This window comes from Eucalyptus grandis, chromosome 11, assembly GCF_016545825.1.
Source record: "Eucalyptus grandis isolate ANBG69807.140 chromosome 11, ASM1654582v1, whole genome shotgun sequence".
In the NCBI taxonomy this organism is placed as follows: domain Eukaryota; kingdom Viridiplantae; phylum Streptophyta; class Magnoliopsida; order Myrtales; family Myrtaceae; genus Eucalyptus; species Eucalyptus grandis.
The window spans coordinates 29269170-29293308 of NC_052622.1; the positions used below are offsets into that span (position 1 = coordinate 29269170).

A 24139-nucleotide genomic window follows, 5' to 3' on the forward strand; every position below is an offset into this window, starting at 1 on the left:
ATCCTCGAATGGTAAACACAACATGATTTGTTGTGCTGCTATCTAGCTACCATGAAATGGATGAGACTTTCAATAGAAATTGGATTCATAAACATTTGTCAAATTATCATTAACTATAGGCTCATACTTGGACAACCAAATTTTATATCTTTGCCATAGTCTATCTTTATGTAAAATCTTTTTTTTTTTTTTTTTGAAAAGAGAGGAAGTAATGGTCACCAATCCTTCTTGAAGGATTCTTTTTTTAGACCCAAATTGTCAAAATGACTAGTGGTTTCATGATTTCATTTATGTGTATGATTTTTAAACTTCAAATCTACCATCCTTATGATTTAATCCCTAACCTCATTAGAACCATCATACCTTATATTGAAGAGTCCTTACAGATATGTCGTAATCTCAGTATTAGACAAGACACAATTTTAAACCACCAACTTTTTAGCAATGCAAACAACTCGTAAACCACTTTTCAAGTATTTCTAAATGGAACGTTTCATGGATAACAAGCAAATCTGATTGTTTTTTTCCCAAGTAGCAAAATGTGCTTTTGGAATTTTGTACCGTTAGTAGTGTAATCTACCGGTCGATCCTTTATGAGAGCAATATGAACATTTTTAAGCCCCATCCTAAATGAAAAATCCCCTTTTCCACTACTTAAAGTTTGAATAAGTAAAAACCTCAATAGTTATGGAGTTATTGATTACAGGTGAGATGACTAAAATAACAAGTGATGTATACAATTGGCATTATGTGAATACCGTGTAATTAAAAACCACATAAGTACACATCTAAATAGTTACATACATCATCATATAATCACTTTTGGGTAGAATACATGACATGTAATTGTATACTCTCCACTTGATAGTGGTAATGAAAATCTATTTCAATCTTTGTGAATCATCATCTTTGGGTACTATGATCAGTCGCTTATCAACCATATACTGTATATGTATCCCTCCATAAACTAATATACAATCACATTCTTTAGAAGTATGATCACATATTAATATATGAGACATCTTACTATAATGCAAGACCGATATTTTTCAAATCTAATCAAATATGTCACTTTGGCAATATTAAATCCTTGACTATACAATGACTGCTCTGATACCACATGTAAGTCTCGGAAGCACAATCTCATGATCTCCATAGTTAGAAACATGAACTATATAATCGAGTAGAGAGATTAATGCACCTATTCTGGAACCTATCATTCTTGATGTGGAACTGCAATGGTCCAAAGTTCAAGTGCTTCTTCTCTATTGCCTTTTATATCACTAACTCAATAAGATTGCTGCTCACCCTAACGCTTAGTAGACGCTCCTTATGTGAGGATAATGATGTGTGTTAGCGTTAGATGAGAGATTTAAGTACTATTTATAGAGTTTTCAGTCAGATCATTTCATTACGGGTTAGGTTTAATTTGGCCCACACTAGTCAGTCCCATATTAGACTAATTAAAATACCTTCTATCTCACCTTATTAAACTAATATCGTAAAACGGTAAATTATAATATCGATTAATGTAACTCACATAGAAAAACTCTTACATGCTAATGGAGGGAAAAGTGTTAAAAAAAGTCATAGACCTATTATATTTGTGCTAATTTAGTCTTAAATCTTTTAATGATACCAGTTTAGTCATAGACATTTTGACCTAGAGCCAACTTAGTTAATTTTGACTTGATATTGCTAACGTGGATGCCTGATTGGCCTAGTGGCATAGCCGATGCAAACGTTGACAATTTGTAATAATATTTTAATACTTCTTCGAATTTATTTATTTATTTTTGTTTTTGTTCTTTTTCCTTTTTTCATTTTCTTTTCTTCCCCTTCCTCTAGCAGGTCACCGTAACTCGATGACCAGCCAAAGGTGAGAACCCACAAATGACCTTGGAAGCCCCTAGCTAGTCTTGCCACCTAGCATGAGGCCACCTTGCAGCCTTTGGCGAGGACTTGAGCCTTGCCGATGGTGGGTTGAGGCATGGCCTTGCTAGATCTGGCGAGAGTGAATTGAGCATCGCCTGGCTATGGTAAGGCTCACTAGTGGCTGGCAAGCTCCCTTGCCTCTGGCTAGTCGCCGAGTTCCACTAACTAGAGGAAGGAGGTGGGAAAAAAAGGAGAAAAAAAAAACAGGAAAAAGAGAAAAAAAATTAAAAAATTAAAAAAGTACTAAAATGTTATTAAAAGTAATCACGTCAATATCGATCTTGCCACATAGGTCAACCAGCATTCATGTCAGCACTAGCCAGCCAAAATTAATCGGAATAACTGAATTGACTTTAGCCCAAAAGAATTAGAATTAAATTGGCACTATTAAAAGGTTCGAGACTAAATTTATACAAATACAATAGGTTTAGGACTTACTTTTTTTTTCTTTGGAATAGATTTATGACTTGTATGCTTTTACCGTTAATGTATTGTATGTGCCTGATGCTCGTCTCTTGAATAGGTTACATCAGTGTTCTGCTTTACATATATGGTTCAGACTTTATTTGCGATAGGAGAACGTTGGTCAGGATGCTTGATGAACCGACTGCCCTCAATCCGGTATCCATTAGAGTTTTTGAGAAGGTCGGTATCGTGTAGCAATAATCAATCCTCGAGCCTAGTTAGGGGAGTAAGGAGAGCCTCGGGGGATCGAATTCCGCATGTTATAGGCCTGTTTAATGATGCCTTTCCCTAGCGTAATAATGAAAAGATTCATTTAAACGGAAAAAAGAGGCAAAGAGTGATAGCATGCTCTTCATTAGTTTCTTTTACTTTGGTTTGATTGATGCAATCGAGGGAACGCAAATCAAGTAATCAACGCTCTTTTGAATAACCGACAAGACTGCGATCGAGATCACACTTGATTGAAGATGCACAAGCTGGAGCAGTGTCCACGCACTTCTGGTGGAAGTGTCAATGCGTCGGATGTCCAAAATACTTGACCGACCTGAATATATGTAATTGTGCTCTACCTAGCCCAACGCGATACCCAAAATACATATATCCCAAGTCGTAAGTAGGATTGGGTCGAGTAAGGTCGAATCGAGTTTTGGGTTTCTTTTTGGAAGTTATCTGTTTTGCTCTACGTCTTTGCTATAAAATAAAATAGTAACTTCATCCACTTCTCACATATCCTTTATTTATATTAGTTGACTTGAATTTCAAAGTCATTGGCTTAGTCTTTATTATAACTTTTTAGCTTTATCTTTTTTTTATAAAAATGACGTCGTGTTTTATATTTTTTAAGAGATTTCTCTCATCAATCAATACTTATGGATTCAACCACTGGGGTTTGCCTCAGTGGCTACCTTTTCAACATGGAAAGATGAGGTGGGGGGTTCGAATCCTCACCTTCTTGGGGGGTTAGAATGTGAACGATTTAGTTTCAGGAGTGGGTTTCGACTCCAATGCCCTGCAATGAGGCAGGGCAAAAATCTGAGAGTGAGAGTTAGAGTAGGAATAAAGTAGGACTGACAAAAAAAAAAAAAACCTATGGATTCGGTTGCCTTTATGGACCTATTTTGTCAGTTTTTTTTTTTAATTTTAAAAAAAGGAATTTTAGCCGTGAAGGACAAAATACAAGATAAATATAATAAATAGATTGAGGAAACTCGTGAGATGTGATCATAATGTGATTATCCAATATACTCATGAGTTCTTCCGCTTGGATATGTGGCAAATCAGAGCCATTTAGGACGCATTTGGTAATGATTTTGTTAAAAAATTATTCCTGGGAACAGAAATAGAAAAAACTATTTCTATTCCGGGAAACAATTTTTGAACAGAATAACGCGTTTGGTAATTGCACAAAATTTGTGTTCATAAAATAGAAAAAGAAAATAAACATGTTTGCAAGGAGGCGGGCAAAAGTTTGAAAGTGATAGTTAGTACGGGAGTAGAGTAGGACTGATAAAAAAAAAAAAAACTCGTATAATTTTTTTGTTTCTTTTAATTTTTTAATGTTTTTATTGTATTTTTACTTTTTCTCTTTGGCTGGTCATTGGCCATTGCCGTGGCTAGCAACCAGCTGGGCGACGTCTGACGAGCTTGCCGGAGCCTCGCCAGGCCACCGCCAAGGTTGCCCTTCGGCGAGGCTCGGCCTCACCCAGGCGGCATGAGGTCGGCCTCGCCTCGACCTAGCGAGGCCCGGCCTCATGCTAGCTGGGGATGTCAAGCCTTGCGGTGGCCGCGTGAGGCTCGGTCTCACTTGGGCTGGCGAGGCCGACCTCGCCCAAATCTAGCAAGGCCGAGTTCGCCCAGCCTAGGCGAGGCCAAGCCTCGCGTGGTCACGACAAGCCACGGCGAGGCTCGGGCTAGCGACGCTCTAGCGAGGTCACTGACACCAGCCATGGCCAAGGCTGGTGACTAGCAAAAGGAAGAAGAAGAAGAAGAAAAGAAGAAAAGAAAGAGAAAAAAGAATAAGAAAAATGAGAAGAAAAAAAAGTGTTTCTTGGAAGTGTTTCTGGGAATAAGAAACAAGTTTTTTCTACTTCTTATTTCTGTTATAAATCTGTTCTCGGGAACAAAAGTATAAACAAACGCATTTCTGTTTTTTTTTTTTGGTTCTCCGAAACAAAAGAATAAAAATTTGTGTTATGGGGAACAAAAACACATTTAAACAAACGCGCCCTTAGCGATCCATTGTACAAAGATGTTGATCCCCGACAGACTCGGCCCTCCAATCATGAGTCATTTTTACATTAAAGCAAGCAAGGTTGTTGTTTGCTTGTTGATTGGTGAAAGTTCATGTTATAGATGCTTTGTCCAACTTTCATTTACGTCGGGAATGATTTGCCTTTGTAGTCGGTCACATCATTGGATGTATGGATTTCATGGATGAACTTGATATATCTAAAGGCACTCTTCTCTTTGTTTGCTCTTAATGATACATACAAGAGTCTCTTGGTCAATCTTTTTACAAGGTAATTAATATTCTTTATTGCACGCGACTTGTGAATAAATAAGTTGTCTATAAACAATATTGCATGTGTGGCGTGTGCTTTAGAAAGATTACGTAGGTGAGAAAGGAAGGAGAAACGAAATACGACCCGACCCGGACCAAAGAACTCAAAAAATTTGGTTCAGGTAGAGTAATTTTGACACCCCTATGTTTTGGAGTCGGAAGTCTATGATATTCAGCAATTGATCCATCTAAAGAAAATGAGAGTTTAAGAAAACCTTTTTGTTTCCTCGTGCTTTGTTTATTTTGTGGCAAACATTTTTCAAGATAACACTTTTCTCATTTTTCGGTGTTTGGTTCACTTAGAAAAATGAATCAATAAAAAATCTTTTTCTAATCAACAGAAAACTTATGCTTAAATATAAGATAATGATATCCTTTTTGAAAAATCTGAAAACATTTTCTAAAATATGACTAAAAATATTGACATTTTGGCCCAAAATTTTATGCTTGGATATGAAAACCCCAATGCTAGTCCTTGGTGCTTAGGATGAGGCCCCTAATGCTCGAGCCCCATTGCTGAAGCTTGGGTCCATTGAGGCCAAAATCGAAGCCCTAGCACATGATGCCTCAGCACTCAAGCCCGAGTCCATAGAGAAGGTGCTCAGGTTTCTTTTTCATTCTTTGGCATATCATTGGCCACTATGATGGCCAACGACCAACCACACACAAGGGACAAGCTCGACCGTGCTCGCCTTGGGCAAGCTTTGGCAAGGCTCGAGCTCTCCCGATTCTATAAAGACTTGAGCTTGTTGGAATTTGGTGAGATCAAGTCTCGCTAGCTTTGGGTGAGCTCACCCTTGCCTGTAGCTAATGACTAGTCGAGGAAAAAGGAAAAAGAGAAAAAAAATATTAAAAAATTAAATATTTTCATAAATTTTCCTAGGGAATCAAATCAGACTTTTCATACCAAATGACAAAATATATTCTAATTTATTTTCAGATTTTAGCAAAACATCATAAAATAGTCATTTTCCAAAAATGTTGTGAAATAAATGGAGCCTAGTTTTTGGTAAACTAACTCATAAAGATTTTTTGTTTTACTAAAAACTTCGTAATAAAAGAAAATATTTTCCGTGAAGATCACTTTTAAGAAAATCATTAATTTCTTATTTATTTGGTGGTTTATAGAAAGTGTTTTCTCTTTTGTCAAAAGGAGAAGTCATTTCTTCAAATCTAAGTTCGCTATTTTCAGTCCACCGTAGATCGATTAATTTGCATCGTCTAAACATAGGAAAGTTCGAAAATAAATTTCTGAAAATAATACAACTAGAGCTTTAAAGTAATCAGACGCATCAGGATTCATAGAGCTGGTTGTTTACTAGCCCCCAGGTCTGCCCAGTTTCGCCTCAAGTACTAGCGAACGGACGATAGATGGTTGAAAGATTCAGGAAGAGTGAGACACGGGCGAATCCCTCGAGAACTGCACCGTAAGCACTACAATCGTATGGCGTATTCATTGTCAATCAGTTGAGTTCCGAGAGATCGGCGAGCCATTATAGGTTTCGGCTCGAGCTCCACACAACCAAGCGGTCTTTTCTTCAGCGTTGTAAGCATTACTTTTGGCTCAGCTGCCCACCTAAAGGGAGCAGAAAGTAGCAGCGCTCCGGCATTTCACATTCTTGGCTTGGGCGCATTACTGCATGGCCCACTAGATTTATAACCGTACCTCGTCTCCCATATGCACCATCATCTACCGGTGCCGACCGTAGTACAAAGTTGTCACCATCCGAGTTATGATACTCATATCAACTGGACAAGTAAACAGACAGATCAATTGAGAGACAATAACCTCTCCAAACTGCGCAAGAGAATTTTCAATGGTACAAGAACTTTTGAAAACTCCAACCGCAACATAACTGACCTAAACCACACGACACACTGTACCGACATTATATGTTTTTCAATCCGATAAAATAATCCCAGTTACATTGCTGCGGAATAGAGAATTCCTTGCATGTAGAGAAGGACCCAAATGAACCGAAAGAAAAGAAACGGAATTAGGTGCTTCTCTCTCACGCCTTGCTGTCTATGCTCATAGGCTCAGGCTCCTTAGCTGCAGTCTTCTGCATCTCCACAAAGATAACAAAGACTCAGCAACGAAAGGATAATGACAGACAATGATGTCTATGGTCATATTGATACGAGGATTTCCTGACTGAGAATCTTTCTGATTCTTACCTCAACAGGTTCTAGTTTGCTCATTTTGGCAAACATATTGCCATAGAACTTGGCATCCTTTTTGTTGAACTCCTTGACCTTCTCCTTCAATACTTTATACTCCAGTTTCACATCCCTGTTTTGACAAGGCAAATTAAATGTGTAAGCACCACATTTCCGCATACACCATATTTCCGCAGTGTTCAAGATATCCCAGACCACAAAAGAAACATCTCAGAGAACGAAAAAGGAACCAAAAAAAGTACCTATTGTGAGGATCAATCTCTAGCGCCTTCTTGATGTCAAATTCAGCCAAATCAAGATCAGACAGCTCAATGTAAGCCTGCGCCCTCCGATAAAGAGCCTTCACATTCCTGCTATCCAGCTCCAAAACCTGAGACAGATTCAAACATGAGAAAACATTCACGCATCACACCCAGAGCTTTTGCAATGGCAAGGAAATGCTGCAAACCTTGGTGCATAGTTTCTCAGCCTGATTGTAATCTTTGAGTTTCAGCTTGCATGCTGCATCATTCAGATTGCAAGCAACTTTCAGTGCCTTCGCTTGTTTCTTCTCATCTTCACTAAAGGAGGTATCGTATTCTATGTACTTCACAGCCTACAAACAAGATCAATATCCGCTAGAATAAGAGATATTACCAGATAAAGCTTATCCACGTAATTGCCCTCTTTAAGGTTCTAGCTTTTCTGACAAAACTCTACTTTGACCAGTGAGCTGTCTGTTATTTCTTAAAATTCTGAGTTTATTACTAAAAACTATAAAAAGAATCTTCACAATGGGCTGGAGAAACTAAGAAACTCTGACACCTTCAACTACTATGAAAATCTCAATCTAAACCAGTGTTTGAGAATCTGTTTTCCTATTATACCATACTTCAACATGTAATAGATAACGACATCAATTGAAAAAAAGCAACCGACCTCAAGTCTAAAGAACACTGAACCAGCCACACAACAGAGGATATGAGTAAAAACTAAACAGCGCTTGATTTGATCCAAAGATATGGCAGCAACACAGGAAAAGGGAGACAATCATGTGAACTTCCAACAGGAATAAAAGATAAGCACAGTTCTCATAGCATGTTACTAGGCCTATGCTCCATCAAGACTCAAGAGTCAGATTTGAAAATCATTAGCCTCACCACTTAGCATGAAAAAAACAATACCCCGCAGCAAGTGCTTTAAATAATGGAACATATGACAACTAGCTAACCACATAAATAGCCGAGAGGTACCTTTTCATATCTTTTGGAAGCCTTCGCATACTTCCCTGCCTTAAATATAACATTTCCTTCTTCTTTCTTCTTACCTGCAGCCTCAATCTTCTCCTCAGTATTCATGTCCCACGACTCCTTGTCCTAAACATCGAATGTTTGGATATTATTGTATCAGTGCCCTGAAGTTTACAATGAGGATTGTGCCATAACAGCGCATGAACAAGAGCCTGCTCACATACCTTGACAAAAGAGACCAACTCCACCTCATAATACACAGTCGAACTAGGAGGTACCACAGCCAGATCCTGCTTAGACTCAGAAGACCCAAAGCATACTCAGGTGCAACAGTCAGCAAAGCAACCTCTCCCTTTTTCATGTTCATCACAGCTTTGTCAAGCCCGTCCACTACTTGTTCTGTCCAGAGAATAATCTTCAGCTAACCAATAGACTACAGTAAATAAGACAAGTAACACACCCAACAAGTTCAATTACCTTCGTCGATCTTGAACTTGAATAACTCCTCACTATCATCGTGGCCCTTCTTCACGAATACCGTGCCATCTTGCAACTTCCCAATCAATTTCACTGTAAACTCAGAATTCACACATATCAGCAACCACAGAGGCCATTGAGCAAATCATATACAAGTCACTTTCATTTTACACTAAGATTCTTAAGTTACTCAGATAAAGACGTGGATCATCTTGTCCATAGGATGTAAGAAAAGTTTGGGCACAAAAATAAGTACCTTCAACTACAGCTCCTTCGTTAGGCCTCTCATACCCTTCCCCTTCCTTGAGAATCTTTTTGATTACTTTCTTGTCATCGGTCACTTCAGACACAGTCTTCCACGATACCAACTCTAACGTTATTTGAAGAGTGGCATTAGGTGGAACAGCACCCTCATCACCAGAAGCTGGCTTACCTTTCTCGCCAAATCCATCTACAAACAAGATCTAAAATTAACAAAACACATCCAGTGGAATGCTCCACAAGAAAAAAGAGACGGGAAAGAAGTTCAGCTTACATTGTGGCTTGACAGTCAAAAGAACTTTCTCTCCCTTTTTCATTGTCTTGACAGCTTTAGCAACTGCTGGGCAAAAATGTCCTACAAGAAGAATAGAGGATTAGCACTAGGCAAATACACAGGGCAGCAAAAAGAGTACACTCTTTGCCAAAATTTATTCACCTTCTTTAACAGTGAATTCCACTCCATCAGACCTTGCAATGGTGGTACCATCTTCCAGCTGAACCTCATACTTGACTACATAAACAAGAAGTGAATACCATCAGCATCTTTTTAACTAACAAATTCCCGATAAAAATTATCAAATAGGAGGAATGAAATAAACACCTAATACTTCGTCCAGATCTTTAGGATTTTCCCATTTTTCGCCTTCCACCAGAATTTTCTTGAAAATACCACCATCCTTGCAAATATCCTTGACACTCGTCCAAGAAAGTAGTTCAACATCAAATTGCAGAGTTGCATTAGGAGGTATAGTTGGAGGTGAGCCAGCCTCGCCATAAGCTAGCTCTGGAGGTATGGTGAAAATTGCATTTTCCCCCTTCTTCATTGTCTTGATACCTTGATCCCATCCCTTTATCACTTGCCCTGCAAGCACCACAAATTCGTTCCAAAATTAACACACTACTTGGCCAACTCCCTTGACCAGAATAAAATAAACAAGGCTCCATATGATAAGAAGCGCAAGATGATCAAGACTTGAATAATACACTTGAGAGAATTCTTTAAGTCTACAGATATCACACTTCTGATGGACATCATGTCCAAGACTCCCATAAGAGAAACCTTTGCCAGCCACAATGTCAATCGAGAGTATCATTTTTATTGACTCAGTCTTGTTGCACAATTCATTAGAAAGGGTCAGTATAGGTTTAACATAAGTTGAAATGTCTTTGGTGTAAAAGCATGTTGGATACACAGTCAATTAAAAAAGGACAGAGAACCATGCCCACGATGACCAGTTAATTATGCAGGATATAGTTACATCTGTCCATATCTCTAATTATGTTTCCATTTAACTATTACCACATCTTCTCTTGATCCTTCTAACAATTTCGGATCCTGCTGATGGATGAGTTAAACCCGTCATGCTATTACAGCATCACCCAATGCTACTTCTGTCAACCAGCATTAAGACCAGCAGCATAATCCATCATTTGGGATTATAGCAAGAATGATGGCCAAAGACCTATGGGAAGAAGACGTTAAATTTTTGACATACGCTTCGAAAGATTAATGCTCCATTTGGTTCAGCATTGCTAATGGATTTTGAGACTCTAATCCCTTGGGCAAATGCAAATGGTGCTTAGTTCATTTTTAGGCCTTTAGCGCGAGGTAGGTCTGAAGGTACTATAGAAAGCAGCTTTCTTGAATTGCAAATAGATTTTTTTCCCCTTTTCAACTTTGCCCTCGCTCAACTTTCATAGTTCCAAAAATGTCCTTGAAAACCCCAACCTACCAGCGAGCCACAGGCGGCCATTGCCAGGGTCTTGCAATCCTAGGCGGCACAATCCCAAGCAACCATCGCTTGAGGTTGCGCCGCCCCAAGTGATGCCCACTTGGGGTTTGGCAACCTTAGGCGACACTTGGATCACACATCCTTAATGAGGCTGGCCACCAGTTGGATCTGGCCAACCGCCAACTGAATTCTGTTGACAAATAGTTTGAGATTTTTGTTTAAATTCTTTTTTTTTGCAAAAGCTCTTTACAAAGTCTAGTATTTAAAAAATGGCATTTAGATCAAGGTTCCTCTGCCATGTGTTTTTAAAATACAATTTACCAACCACTATTTGCATTTCTAAAAACCCCTTTATCTCAAAAGCATTTGCATTTCCCCAAAAGCCGAACCAAATGAGACCTACGAATATAAAATTGCCTTTCTCAAACAATGCGACAACAAAGGATCCCCCCACCATCATCATCTAACCAGCTATACGACCAGAAAAAGACCAAAGATAACAAAGAACACTGCAGCGTGACAAGACTAGTATTCAGAATTATAGAATGAGATAAGAAAGAATCGATGAATGGCAAATTATCCACATAAAATTCTCACCATCCCTAGACATACTCAAGAACAAGGAGGCAGAAGAAAAATTTACTCCGCAAGTCATATTTACCAACGGCATTCATTTCCCAGGCTAGGAAACTTTAGAATCTTGGTCAGGTATCTATTCTCAACTTACACTAGAACTAATGTGCTACTCCGTGTGCTGTAAGAAAAAATAATCATACGCATATGTCAGCAGTTACAGACCAGCATTTATGCTATTTCAACATCATGTCATACTTATATTCACCATAGACCATAAAGATAAATCCTGTAACCACCATAATTAGAAACACCCTTCCAACATATGGAAATGCTCCAATACATGCTAAAGAAAGAGTTCTATTTAGACTAAGAGGATCTCAGCATATCTTGCAGATAGATAACACAGTAAGTAATGACATCATAGATTTAACCACAATAGTAGAGAAGGAAGACTTGCATCTGTATTGACTAGAGACAGTAGATAAAACCCACATTGAGTAGTGGGCATAGCCACAACATATCCCTGTGTCAGCTAATAAAGAACCTCTCAGGATAAACCATTCCGTTCGAATCCCTCCAATAATCACAGTACTATTGCATAGCCAAATATAGTAAACTCTTGATCATTGTGGCCAAACTAAGAAGCAAATGGTCAAAGGAGAGTCTAAGAGACCTCCAGAGATATTCTCACATACACGGGTCGTGCGATACACAAAAACCCGTTCAACTAGGACCTACCACTCGGACACTACTACTCAACGTTAGCAAAAATATCATCCCATCAAGAAATCCAGTTCCCACCAACTAGGACGTTACCTTGCCTACCCGTCAGTAGTGCATAACCCATTTTCGAAGCAACTCGTTCGCATTTTCAAGACCCAATGAACAAAAAACACGTACTTCACCTTAACAGACCAATTAGATTCAAGATAAAGCGACTGAAGAACTTGCGCAATCACACAGCAGAGCACACTGAGGACGACTTTAATTCAACGAGCTAACAATCGCCATTATTGCACAAAACTTGGAAGCCTCACCTTGGCCAAGAGTGAACTTGAAAGGAGTCCCGCGGTCCCGGCTAGAATCGAATTGAGTACCATCCAGGAGCGTCCCGGTGTAATGCACTGAAAGCAAGATACCAAAAAAATGAGCTCACCCGCCTCAAGAAACGGAAAAACGACAAAGCCAGCACGCGAGAGGCGTCCGACGAACAACGACCGGAGAAGAGACGCCCTTACCTTCAACTTCGTCGCCATTATCGGGAGTCTCCCAGGCGTCGCCTTCCTTGACGAGCTTCTTCTTGAGGCCCTGCTTGCCGATCTCCTTCTCATCGCCGGCCTTCATGACGGGGGCGTCGTCGTCGTCGTCGGGGAGGTCGAAGTCCTCGTTCATCTCGTCGGCGGGCGGAATGTCGAAGTCCTCGCCGGCCATGTTCGCCGGAAGTCTCTCGCCCGAGAGAGAGGGACGGCTGCCGACGACCGCGAGGCTGCAAACGGATCGCGAAGCGGAGCTGGGGATTGCGTCTCCGTGGGGGTGTCGGGAAGCGAGCGGAGGCGCGGCAGGGGGGGAGAGAGGGAGAGATTTATAAGGGCGGAGAGAGGGAGAGGGAGGCGGTTCTAGAGAGTTCGAGCGCAAGGGTTTTGCGGGGGCGAAGTCTCGAGGAAGAGAGAGATGACTTTGGGGGAGAAGTCAAGATGCTTCCGTAGAGTTTTGCCCCTCTTTTCTTTTTCTTTTTTTCTTTTTTTTGAGTTTCTTCCCTCGATTTTTGATTTTTTTTTTTTTTTTGGTGACGTGGGGTTGCAGAAAAAGAAAACGAAGACTGACCGATAGAGAGGGAGAGGGAGAGTAGCTGGTGCATTTTGCTGAGCATGGCATCGTCGGATCTCTCGCCGCATCCGTAGAACGCCTTCCTTTTCGTAGTCCTAGATTCGATTCCTTTGATTTTCCTTTTTCCTTTTTTAAATTTTTGCTAGAACTACCCTGATTCGATTTCATCCTTAAAGAATAAGGAATAGCAGGAGAAGTACAACGGCACAAAAGATGTGCCCTCATTTTAAGGCTTGGAAATCTTTTAATCTGAATAGACGACTGATTAAATAAGTGATAGATTATCTAATTTAGTATTGTCCGATATGGATTGAATCTAAGTTAGATGATCATTTTCACTACCCATAATAACCCCAAGGAAGAAAACGATGGGACCTTATCGACATTTTTAATGATTTTTTTGTCTTTTTCTTCTGGGATCTCAAATGAGATAAGCCCACAAAATAAGAGAGTTTCCACACTCCAAAAAGGGCAATATTAGACGGTCTCCTCTTATGTGGAACTTGCGATAATACGCCAATGCCATCCCACTATAGATTGCGAGTTTGTTTCACTAGTTCACATTGTACGGCCGCTTAGACATTTAAACAATATGTTTTTTAATCATATGTATTCTTTATTTGTAATTATTTATATATTCTTTTCTTTTCTTTTTCTTTGGGCCTCTTCCTTGGCTGGTCATTGGTGATCCACAAGCAAGCTGGAGCTCACCCAAAGCCGATGAGACTTAAGTTTGCCAGATTCCACTGAGATGGAGCTTGTGCAAGGCTAGTGAGCTTCAAGCTCGCTCACCACAGCTCATAAACTCATCCTTGAGCTTGCCAAACTCTGGCAATGCCACAAATTAGCTTGACCTCTTTGGATGTAGGGAGGTAGAGACTTGCCCAAGGCCAGCAAGGCTCTAGATTGCTTGGGGTTGGTCGCCAACCATTGCTGTGGTTGTTGCTTGGCCGAGAAAGAAGCAAAAAGAAAATGAAAAAAAAATGAAAGAAAAAAACCGAAACGAAAAAAGAAAAGAAAAATAAAACAAGAAATAAAGAATTACTTTTTTAAAATAGAAAATAATTAAAAATTAGCCTTTTTGAAAATATTTTTGTAAGAACAAATGTTGACTCACACATGGTTTCTGTGGACCTAGAATTGTTGATACCCGAATTTTTGTCAACCGTTTAGGTGTCTTTTTCTTTTTACAAGAATAATAAAAGAGATAAAAAAATAAAAATAGAATCATAAAAAGAGAAAATAAAGGCCTAATGATCCATATATACAGCCCATTTCACAAGTGTAGCGCAAAGCCCTTGCGTCTGGCCTAATGTTCCATTCTCTTCACCCCATCTTTTTTACTTTTAGGCCCAATTTTCCTTAGCTCTTTGAGCACATAACCTAAGCCCAAGTGTGTGGATAAGAGAAGCCTAAGCCCTTTGTCTTCTCCCGACATGCGCTCACAATGATGAGGGGGATGATCATGATTCATGACCAAAGAAAGGAGCTGCGTCTGTGACGCAAGGAAGGTGAGAAACAAGGGGTGACAGGAGCAAATCTAGATCTGTAAAAGGTTGATTAGCTAGCCGAGTTGGTTAGGGCGCGTTTGGTAACGATTCTGTTCCCGGGAGCTGATTCAGATCAGAACCGATTCTTTTTGATTATGTTCCCGAGAACTGATTCTAAGCATTTTAAGCCGTTTGGTAACTGTCCAAAATTTCTGATTCTGGAATAGAATTGCGTTTGGTACCATGTTCATTAATTCATTTTCCAAATCAATTTCTTTTAATTTTTAAATAATTGTTTTACTTTTTTCCTTTGTTTTCTTTTCTTTTTTTAATTTTTTAATTTTTTTCTTTTCATTTTCTTTTTTTTCTTTTCATTTTCTTTTTCTTCCTTTTTTTCTTTTCTTTTTCTCATCTTCTTCTTCTTCTTCCGGCTGGCGACCTCACCAGTGTCGCCGGCTCAGCGAGGCCGGCCCTCGTCGGCGAGCCTCGCCGGCGGTCGGGCGAGGCTCGGCCTCGCAGTCGGGCGAGGCCGAGCCCGCCGGTGGCCGAGCCGACCTCGTCGGGGTTGGGCGAGGCTTGCCGGAGCCACCGGCGGGCCGGGCGAGGCTCGTCGGTGGCCGGGCGAGCCTCACCTCGGCCATCGGTGGGGCCGGGCGTCGCGAGGCTCGCCCGGCCCTCGCCCAATCCCGGCGAGGCGGGCCTCGCCCGACCCCGCCGAGGCCTCGCCCGGCCTCGGCGAGGCCGCCCGGCCACCGGCGAGGCTCGGCCTCGCCCGATCTGGGAGGCCGAGCCTCGCCGGTGGTGCAGCGAGCCTCGCCGGACCTTGCCTTGTGCGGCGAGCCTCCGCGAGCTCGCCGGACCGGGCGGCGGCGAATGGCGGTGGCGGCGGTGGGCGGCGGCGGGCGGACGGCGGCGGTGGCGGCGGCGGTGGCGGGACGCGGACGGTGGCGGGCGGTGGTGGACGGCGGTTGCGAGATGGCCGAAGGGAAGAAGAAAATTTATTGATTTTGATTCTCAAATTCGTTCCCAGAACAAGAATTAACTTTTTTTTTTATTCTTGATTCTATTCCCAATCATCCTAGGAACAAAAATTTTACCAAACGCGATTCTTGGCCGAAACCGATTCCGGAACAAAGAATCAGAATTTGGCCCTGTTTGGATGGTTACCAAACATGGCCTTAGCAAACGTAATGGAATCTATTTTCGTTAGGGGGAACTTTGGACAAAAAGAGAGGAGAAAAAACCGAAGGAGAGACAAATCGAAAGATAGAGAAAGAGAGGAGCTGAGAAAGGAAATTGAAGATTTTTTCGAAAATTGGCTAAAATCTGTTGATTTTCTTCTGTTTTGGTCGCTCTCGACTGTTGAAAACACGTTTCGAGATCGATTCCATTCGAGGCTGAGCAAAGGCTTGTTGTGACATCCTTAATTTTTCCTTGCTTAATTAGCGAAAATTCAAGAAAGGGTTTAGGTTAGCAAAGATCGAGGTAGAAATATCAATATCTAGAGATGCCTTCGGAAAATTTACTCGATCTATTGAGTCCAAGAATATAGGAAAATTCATTGGGCAATTATAGAATATAGGTTTTTGACTAATTCTTCTATTAAATTAGAATCTTATGGTCAATTTAATTAATATGGCCATTATACCTAAAAGTATATATATTATTTTATGAATGATTAAATTAGGATAAGATAAGTTGTCAATAAGCCAAATGACCCTATGGCCGGCCACACCCTATTACCTAACCTTGGCTGCAAATTTTCATTTCTTCCTTTGGTTGATTAAATGCATGTAATCATGGGTGAATAGTGACAAGACCACTAACATATAATGCAACAAGTGTGTTCAATAAGCCAAACGAACACCCCTTCCCCTCTTAAACCATGACTAGCCTTCTCTCTCTCTTTCTCTCTCTCTTCCTCATTTTTCTTCACTTTGGCCAAGAATTCTCTCCATTTCTCTCATTCTCTCACTCGGCTGCTCCATCATTGAACTCCTTCTTCGTTTTTGATGGTTTTATATGAGATGGGCTCAAGGCCCGTCCGCCCAAGTTGGGCCCAAAAAGCCCGGCCCACGGGATACGGCCCGTGGATGGAGGGACATATAAAAGGAGGAGAGAGAGAGAGAACGTACCTGTTGGTTGAAAACAGAAAACGTACGTACGCATCCTTTTTTTTTTTTTTTTTTTTCTCTCTCTCTCGCTTTCTCTCCCAAAAGGCAAATAGTGAGGCGCGAAGGCGAATTTGCTTCACCGGATCGAACAGGACAAAGTTTCTCTTCCTCTATCGGCGTCGGTGTCTAATCTGTGGCTAACAAGGTACGCTCGAATCCGTGGTGTGCTTTACGATCGGTGATACGTGTTGTTTTCCCGGGCTTGGTCTTCCGCATTGATTTAGGGGTTCGATTTAGTGTCGAATCCGTTTTTCGGATATCCGTTATTCCCAACATTGGTATCAGAGCCCTAGTTCACGTTTTTCCGACCTGTTTGACGTTTTTTTGATTGATTTTTCGCAAAAGCAATTCGGCCGTACGGATCGGGGCGAGAAATCCCGACACCCGAGCACTGTTCGGCCATTTTTATGAGTTTTCGTAAGTTGAAATCGAATTCTAATGGCATAGGAAGAAAGGCCACGTCGAGATGAGTCTGGCGATACGTCGAGCGCCGCTGGGAGACGCCGCACGTGCCCGGAAGCGCTGGCTCGCCTAGCGCGTGCGACACACGCGCCGGTCGGCGAACCGGCACGTGCTCGCCGTCGGCCGGCGAACCAGCACGCGCCGGTCCGCGGACCGACGCGTGCTGACATCAGCATGACGTCACCCAACGGTTAGTAACCGTTAGGGTGACGTCATCGATGACGTCAGCACGACGACGTTTTCGGGCGGTCACCGGCCGGCGACCCGACCGGCAACCCAACCCGAACCGACCCGTGGACGCCTGGCACGCGGGCGGCACGTGACAGCTGACGTCGCGTGACGTTAGCCCGCGCACGCATGCGGCACGTGCCGTCGGTTCGTCCGACCGTCGATTCGTTCGACCGATCCGGCCACCGACGACCCGACCGACGACCGTTGACCGTTGACCACCGTTGACTGTTGACCGATGACCGTTGACCGTTGACCCAAAAAAAGAGAGAGGAAAAGAATGTGTTTCTTTTTCAATTAAGTCTATGTGGATTATTTGTGATCCCTTATATGTTCTGCATTTATTGCAGGAACAGTTCTGCATTTGTTGCACGAACAATGTCTCCCCTAAGGTTGCGCACACCTATTCACGTAGTTACCGATGAACAAAAGGATAGGCTATCTAAGTTGATAACTGAGCTGATTGATCATCGATGGGAGAGTGGAGATTTAATTGATCATGTCCTTGAGGTCAATGGGAAGATTCAATAGGTCATATGGAATGGTTGTCCTATGTCACAGTCAGAGATGGTGCGATTTTTCATAAATACTCTTCCACCAGAATGGCAAAATGTGTTGAATCGCATATGGGACGTCAACGGAGCTGTTTCATATAAGAAAATTGTGATGAATTTTGTAAATGAATATTACTGTATTGTTACAAGGGAAAATATCAAGAAATTGAACAAAAGAGGATCCTTCCCAGTTCGTGTGCTGACTTGGTGTTAGTTGTATTGGCTGATCTTAGTTAAGTGTGCTTTATGGACATCTTATATATTGTTTACTACCTAATTGTGTTAATTGAAAGCATTATTGTTTTATTGGATGTCTATTATATGTTGCTTTCTGTTATTCTTTGGTTCTTTGTGGGTAATTAGTGTGGGTAGTTTAGAAGTTTTTGTAGCTTCATAGAATTGATTTTGCATGAGACAATCATATTAATGATAGTTTTAAGTTAGGATTTTTGGAGGATGATTGGAAATGTAGTGACCTTTTGATTCTGAAGCCTTACTTGAAATTATTCATTAATATGATGGGTCTATGTAAATAGGGATGCATAAATGATAGGCATTAATAATTTGTGCATATTTGTCGATGTGTTGGATCAATGGCTTCACCACAAAGAGCATAGTTGCCGAGCTGAACAAAGGTGAAAAGCTCATTGGTGACAACTATGAAATTTGGCAAATGAAAATCCAAGTATGTCTTTGGAAGAGCAAGAAGCACTTGAGGCTCTTAACCTAACCATGGTAGAACCTGAAGAGGGAACCACTACACAGCACAAAAGAGACAAGGAAGCTTTTTTTGCGTGGAAAAGAAAGAACTCTCTAGCTCGCATCACGTTGCTGAGCAGCATGGAAAATGACGTCATGCGAGAGTTTAGGCGTTTTGACAATGCCAAGGAAATGTGGGAGGCATTGGCAGCTAGATTTGGTCATACTTCGGTGACCAAACTGAGACAGCTCACTATTAGGTTTGACTCCTATAAGAAGCCTCATGGTCAGACCATGAAGTAACATCTTAGAAAGATGTCAAACATGATAAATGAGCTGAAAGATGCTGGCCATGTCCTCACGAGATGAGCAAAGTGTAAGCGGTGATTCGTTCCTTGCCTCAGAGTTGGGAGCATATGAAGGTGCACCTGACCCATAATGAAAATATCAAATCTTTTGAGGATGCAGTGCGCCATCTTGAGCTGGAAGAAGACCGCCTCTTGGTAGCTAAGCCGGATGCAAAACTCTATCATGCTAGTTCTAGCTCAAATAGAGCTTCGAGCTCCAAGCGCAAGTGCCCTAACTGGTTTGATAAAGGGTAAGGTAAGGAAGAAGGTCCTTCAGGGAAGAAACCCAAGTTTAACCAACATGAAAGAGGAAAGCGTCCTCGCATGAAGAAGCTTGCAAGGGTGAAATGCTACAACTGTGACAAGAAGGGTCACTATGCTCGCGACGTATCGTGAGCCAAAGAAGATATGCACCCCTTGTACTTTTCAGAACTTTACTTTTGTGTCGAGTTACGTGTTCTTAACCGAGTCTAATCCTTTGTGGACTGTGGATTCGGGAGCGACGGACCATGTAGCGAAGGATAGAGGATCCTTCGTGGAATTCCGACAGTACCAACCGGAACTAAGTGGATCTATGTGGGAAACAACTCCAGAGCTGAAGTGAAAGGAATTGGCACATGCCAACTGAATATGCGTGGTGGACGCACTTTGTTCCTACATGATGTGTTGTATGCTTTGGAGATTCGTCGAAATTTAGTGTCTGTATTAGTGTTGGTTAAATTAGGTTTTAATATGAACTTCTATAGTAGAGGTGTGAATTTGTTTTTGGGTACAAATTACTATGGTTGTGGTTATTTTCTGGATGGTTTCATTGTATTAGATATTGATTATGTTAATGCAAATGTTTGTTATTCCCTTTTCACGTCTCCTAATATATATGATAATGATGTGAATGTGTGGCATGCTAGACTTGGTCACATTGGCCAACAACGTATGAATAGACTAGCCAAAGAGGGCTTGTTGGGCAACATTGAAAAAGTCGATTTGCCCATATGTAAGCATTGCCTAGAAGGGAAAATAACAAGGAAACCATTTGGGAAAGGTAAAAGAGCTGAATTTCCTCTGCATTTAATCCATTTTGATGTCTATGGTCCAATGAATGTAAGAGGAAGGCATGTGGCTGTTTATTTCATCACATTTATTGATGATTATACTCGATTCAGATATGTCTTTTTGATTTCTCATAAATCTGAAGCAATAAGTTGTTTCAAAAGGTTTATGAACCTGGTAGAGAATTAATTAGACAAGAAAATAAAAGCATTGAGATCCGATCGAGGTCGAGAATATTTATCTGATAAGTTCAGAAAATTATGTGATGAAAAAGGAATAGAAAGACAGTTGTCTATTCCATATACTCCTCAACAAAATGGTGTTGCGGAGAGAAGAAACAGAACCCTAATGGAAATGGTTAGGTCCATGATGGCGCACGCTAACTTACCTATTACCTTTTGGAGTGATGCGTTGTTAACTGCTGCCTATATACTTAACCGTGTGCCTTCCAAATCAATTACTTCCACTCCATATGAGTTATGGATAGGTAGAAAACCGGACTTAAGTTTTCTTAAGCCATGGGGTTGTGCCGCCTATACACATGAGTCCTCTCACAAATTTGGGAAATTGGGTCCCAGAGGAAAGAAGATTATTTTCATAAGGTACTCAGAACACTCGAAAGGATATGTGTTCATAGGTGAGCATGAAAGTGGGAGTATAAGCGAGTTTGAATCACGAGATGTCACATTCTTAGAGGATGAATTTCCTAAGAAGGGCGAAATAGGGAAGATTGTTCCCTATTTGAGACCTTGGATCAGATAATGATGTTAGTGGAGTTCGTCCAAGTGGGAGTAATATGAGAAGTGATGAATTGAATTCGACTCATTCTCAATTGCAACCACATGATGAGACGACATCATCATTACCTAATCCAAGTGGGAGCATGATGGGGAATGATGTGCAAAGTGTACAATCTCCCATACGACGAACAAGTCGCCAAAGTATTCCCCGTCGATGTTTTGACATTGAAGGGGAAACTTTTATGGTTGCTCCACAAGATGAGGATGAGCCAAGAAATATTAATGAGGCTCAATTGCCCTAGTAAGGAAAAATGGATTCATGCAATGGAAGAGGAAATGGAGTCAATGAAATCAAACCAAGTCTGGGAATTGGTTGATCTTCCAAGAGGACGCAGAGCTATTGGGAACAAGTGGGTCCTCAAAATAAAGCAAAAGGCTGATGGCTTGATTGAAAGGCATAAGGCTCGCCTTGTGGCGAAGGGGTATAATCAACAGGAAAGAATTGATTATGAAGATATATTTTCTCTTGTAGTGAGATTTACCTCAATTCGTATTATTATGACAATAGTGACTAGTCTGGATCTTGAGTTACATCAAATGGATGTAAAGACTGCTTTCCTCAATGGAGAATTAGAGGAAGAAATATATATAGAACAACCTGCTGGTTTCATAGTGAAAGGCCAAGAATAAAAAGTATGTCGACTTTTGAGGTCGATATATGGTCTTAAGCAGTCATCAAGACAATGGTATATACGTTTTCATAATGCCATAATGGCATATGATTTTACGATGATTGATGAGGATCATTGTGTATATATCAAAAGATCCAAGGATCAATTTGTGATCATATCATTATATGTTGATGATATACTAATTGCCGGAAGCAATATGGAGTTTGTTAAGACTGTCAAGAGTTGGTTGTCTTTCAACTTTGAGATGAAGGACATGGGTGAGGCTGCATAAATTCTTGGAGTTAAGATTTCAAGAGATTGTTCGAAGAGATCGTTGTCTCTTTCACAAGAAACATATATAAATAAGGTTCTTGAACGATTTCGTATACAAGATTGTAAACCCATAGACACTCCTATTGCAAAAGGTAAAGGATTGAGCCATAGACTATGTCCAAGGACTCCACAAGAGAAGGAACAAATGAAACATGTTCCTTATGCTAGTGCTGTTGGGAGCTTGATGTACGTAATGATGTGTACAAGACCCGACATATGTTTTGCAGTTGGAATGGTGAGTAGATACCAATCCAATCCAGGTCCAGCACATTGGAAAGCCGTTAAGAGAATACTTAGGTATCTCGAAGGGAAGCTGCGATTACAAGTTGAATTACCAAGGAAAGGATCTGCGACTTGAAGGCTATTCGAGATGCGATTGGGGAGGAGATTTAGATGAAAGGAAATCTACCTCGGGATTTGCTTTCTTACCGAGCAATGGCGCCATATCATGGAGTAGTAAGAAGCAAACGTGCATAGCCTTATCCACGATGGAAGCTGAGTTCGTGGCATTATCAAAGCAGTACAAGAAGGAGTTTGGCTTAAGAGATTCTTGGATCATTTAGGTGTTATTGAGAAAGCTGCAAATCCATTATTGGTTAACCGTGATAGCCAAGCGGCTATAGCGTACACTAAAGATCCAAAATATCATGGCAAGACCAAACATATAGATACCAAGTATAACTTTGTCAAGGATATGGTTGCATGAAAGGATGTGAACTTACAGTACATATCTACGCATAGAATTGTAGCAGATCCTATGATAAAGCCAATACCTAGAGATGTGTTTTGTGGTCATGTAAAATCTCTAGGATTGCGTAAAGTACGATGTCTTGGATTGTAATTTCCCGAGTTGTTCACATTTATGAACTAGTGTTGTTTCATTATTAATGCCTATGAATCTTTGTTTGATCTTTATGCATCTTAATACTCGGTGTATTATTTTAAGTTGAGGAAGTATGTCGGACAGATAAAAGATTAGCCCACTCACACGGGTAATCGCCTCTATTTACTTGTGTGATAAATAGAGATGAGACTGTTTTTAAGCTTATTATCTAGGTGATAATCGAGAGCTCAAGCTTAAAATACGTATGTCGCCTTAATCGAGTGTTAAGATGAGGACATAATACTTACTATGTCCGAAAGTAAAATACCCCACATATTTTACTTTATCCGTCTAAGATGCCGATGTGAGTTCGATGAATTTTGTAAAATAGTAGATACGTGAACTCAAGTTAGACATTGGGTATGTCTGAACTATCATCTGTACGGTATTGAAAGGTGTAGACATATGCTCCATGGGAAATGAGTTAATACCGTAATACGTATTTCATACTACGTATGCATAAGTCGACCAATAAGAGTGGCAAAAAGTTTGATCTCAACTTTTATGACGTGTGAGACTCTTGAGGAAAAGAGTTCCTCAATTTTAGTGCCCTCATGACTTTTACTTACTCTCAAGGTTTCTATTTAGTGTTTGCTATCTTAGGATGTTGCCAATGGTCATGAGTTGATTCGATCTAATGGGACATTTCTAGAAAAGCAAGCTGAACTGAAATTGAGAGTTTGAAGGAAAGAGGAAGATCGTTTTTGGGGAATCACATTGTAGTTTTGTATTCACTGGTCGACCAATTATGACTGTCTTTGTGATAATTATAATTGTGAATACAATATATATATCATGTTTAAAAGAGATCAAGAGAGATATGAAATGTGATCGATCGATCTAGGGTATTGCATACTAAATCTACTCAAAGCGTGACGCCCATTATGAGCTGCTATATATTCCTAACAAATGTATAGCAACGAGCTCTCGAAGTATGCTGGTCGCACGGATTATTCACCGGTATGAATGTTGAAGAGAGGTCAAGAGAATCCTGTTCGGCCCACCATGTGCGAGTGAGAGATGATGGTTTTATATGAGATGGGCTCAAGGCCCGTCCGCCCAAGTTGGGCCCAAAAAGCCCGGCCCACGAGATACGGCCCGTGGATGGAGGGACATATAAAAGGAGGAGAGAGAGAGAGAACGTACATGTTGGTTGAAAACAGAAAACATACGTACGAATCCTTTTTTTTTGCTCTCTCTCTCTCTCTCTCTCTCTCGCTTTCTCTCCCAAAAGGCAAACAGTGAGACGCGAAGGCGAATTTGC

The 24139-nt window shown here is 40.9% G+C and overlaps 1 protein-coding gene across 1 annotated transcript; it reads right to left on the reverse strand.

Moving 5' to 3' along the window:
• Positions 1–6691: 6691 nt before the first annotated feature.
• LOC104425694 (peptidyl-prolyl cis-trans isomerase FKBP62) lies at positions 6692–13051 on the reverse strand. The gene is given in 14 exon segments (XM_010038466.3): positions 6692–7023; positions 7139–7253; positions 7384–7511; positions 7590–7736; positions 8374–8496; positions 8595–8686; positions 8689–8769; positions 8848–8940; positions 9104–9298; positions 9383–9463; positions 9545–9619; positions 9710–9970; positions 12455–12541; positions 12656–13051. Coding segments are annotated over 14 exon segments (1722 nt in total). The 5' UTR covers positions 12849–13051; the 3' UTR covers positions 6692–6972.
• Positions 13052–24139: the final 11088 nt, after the last annotated feature.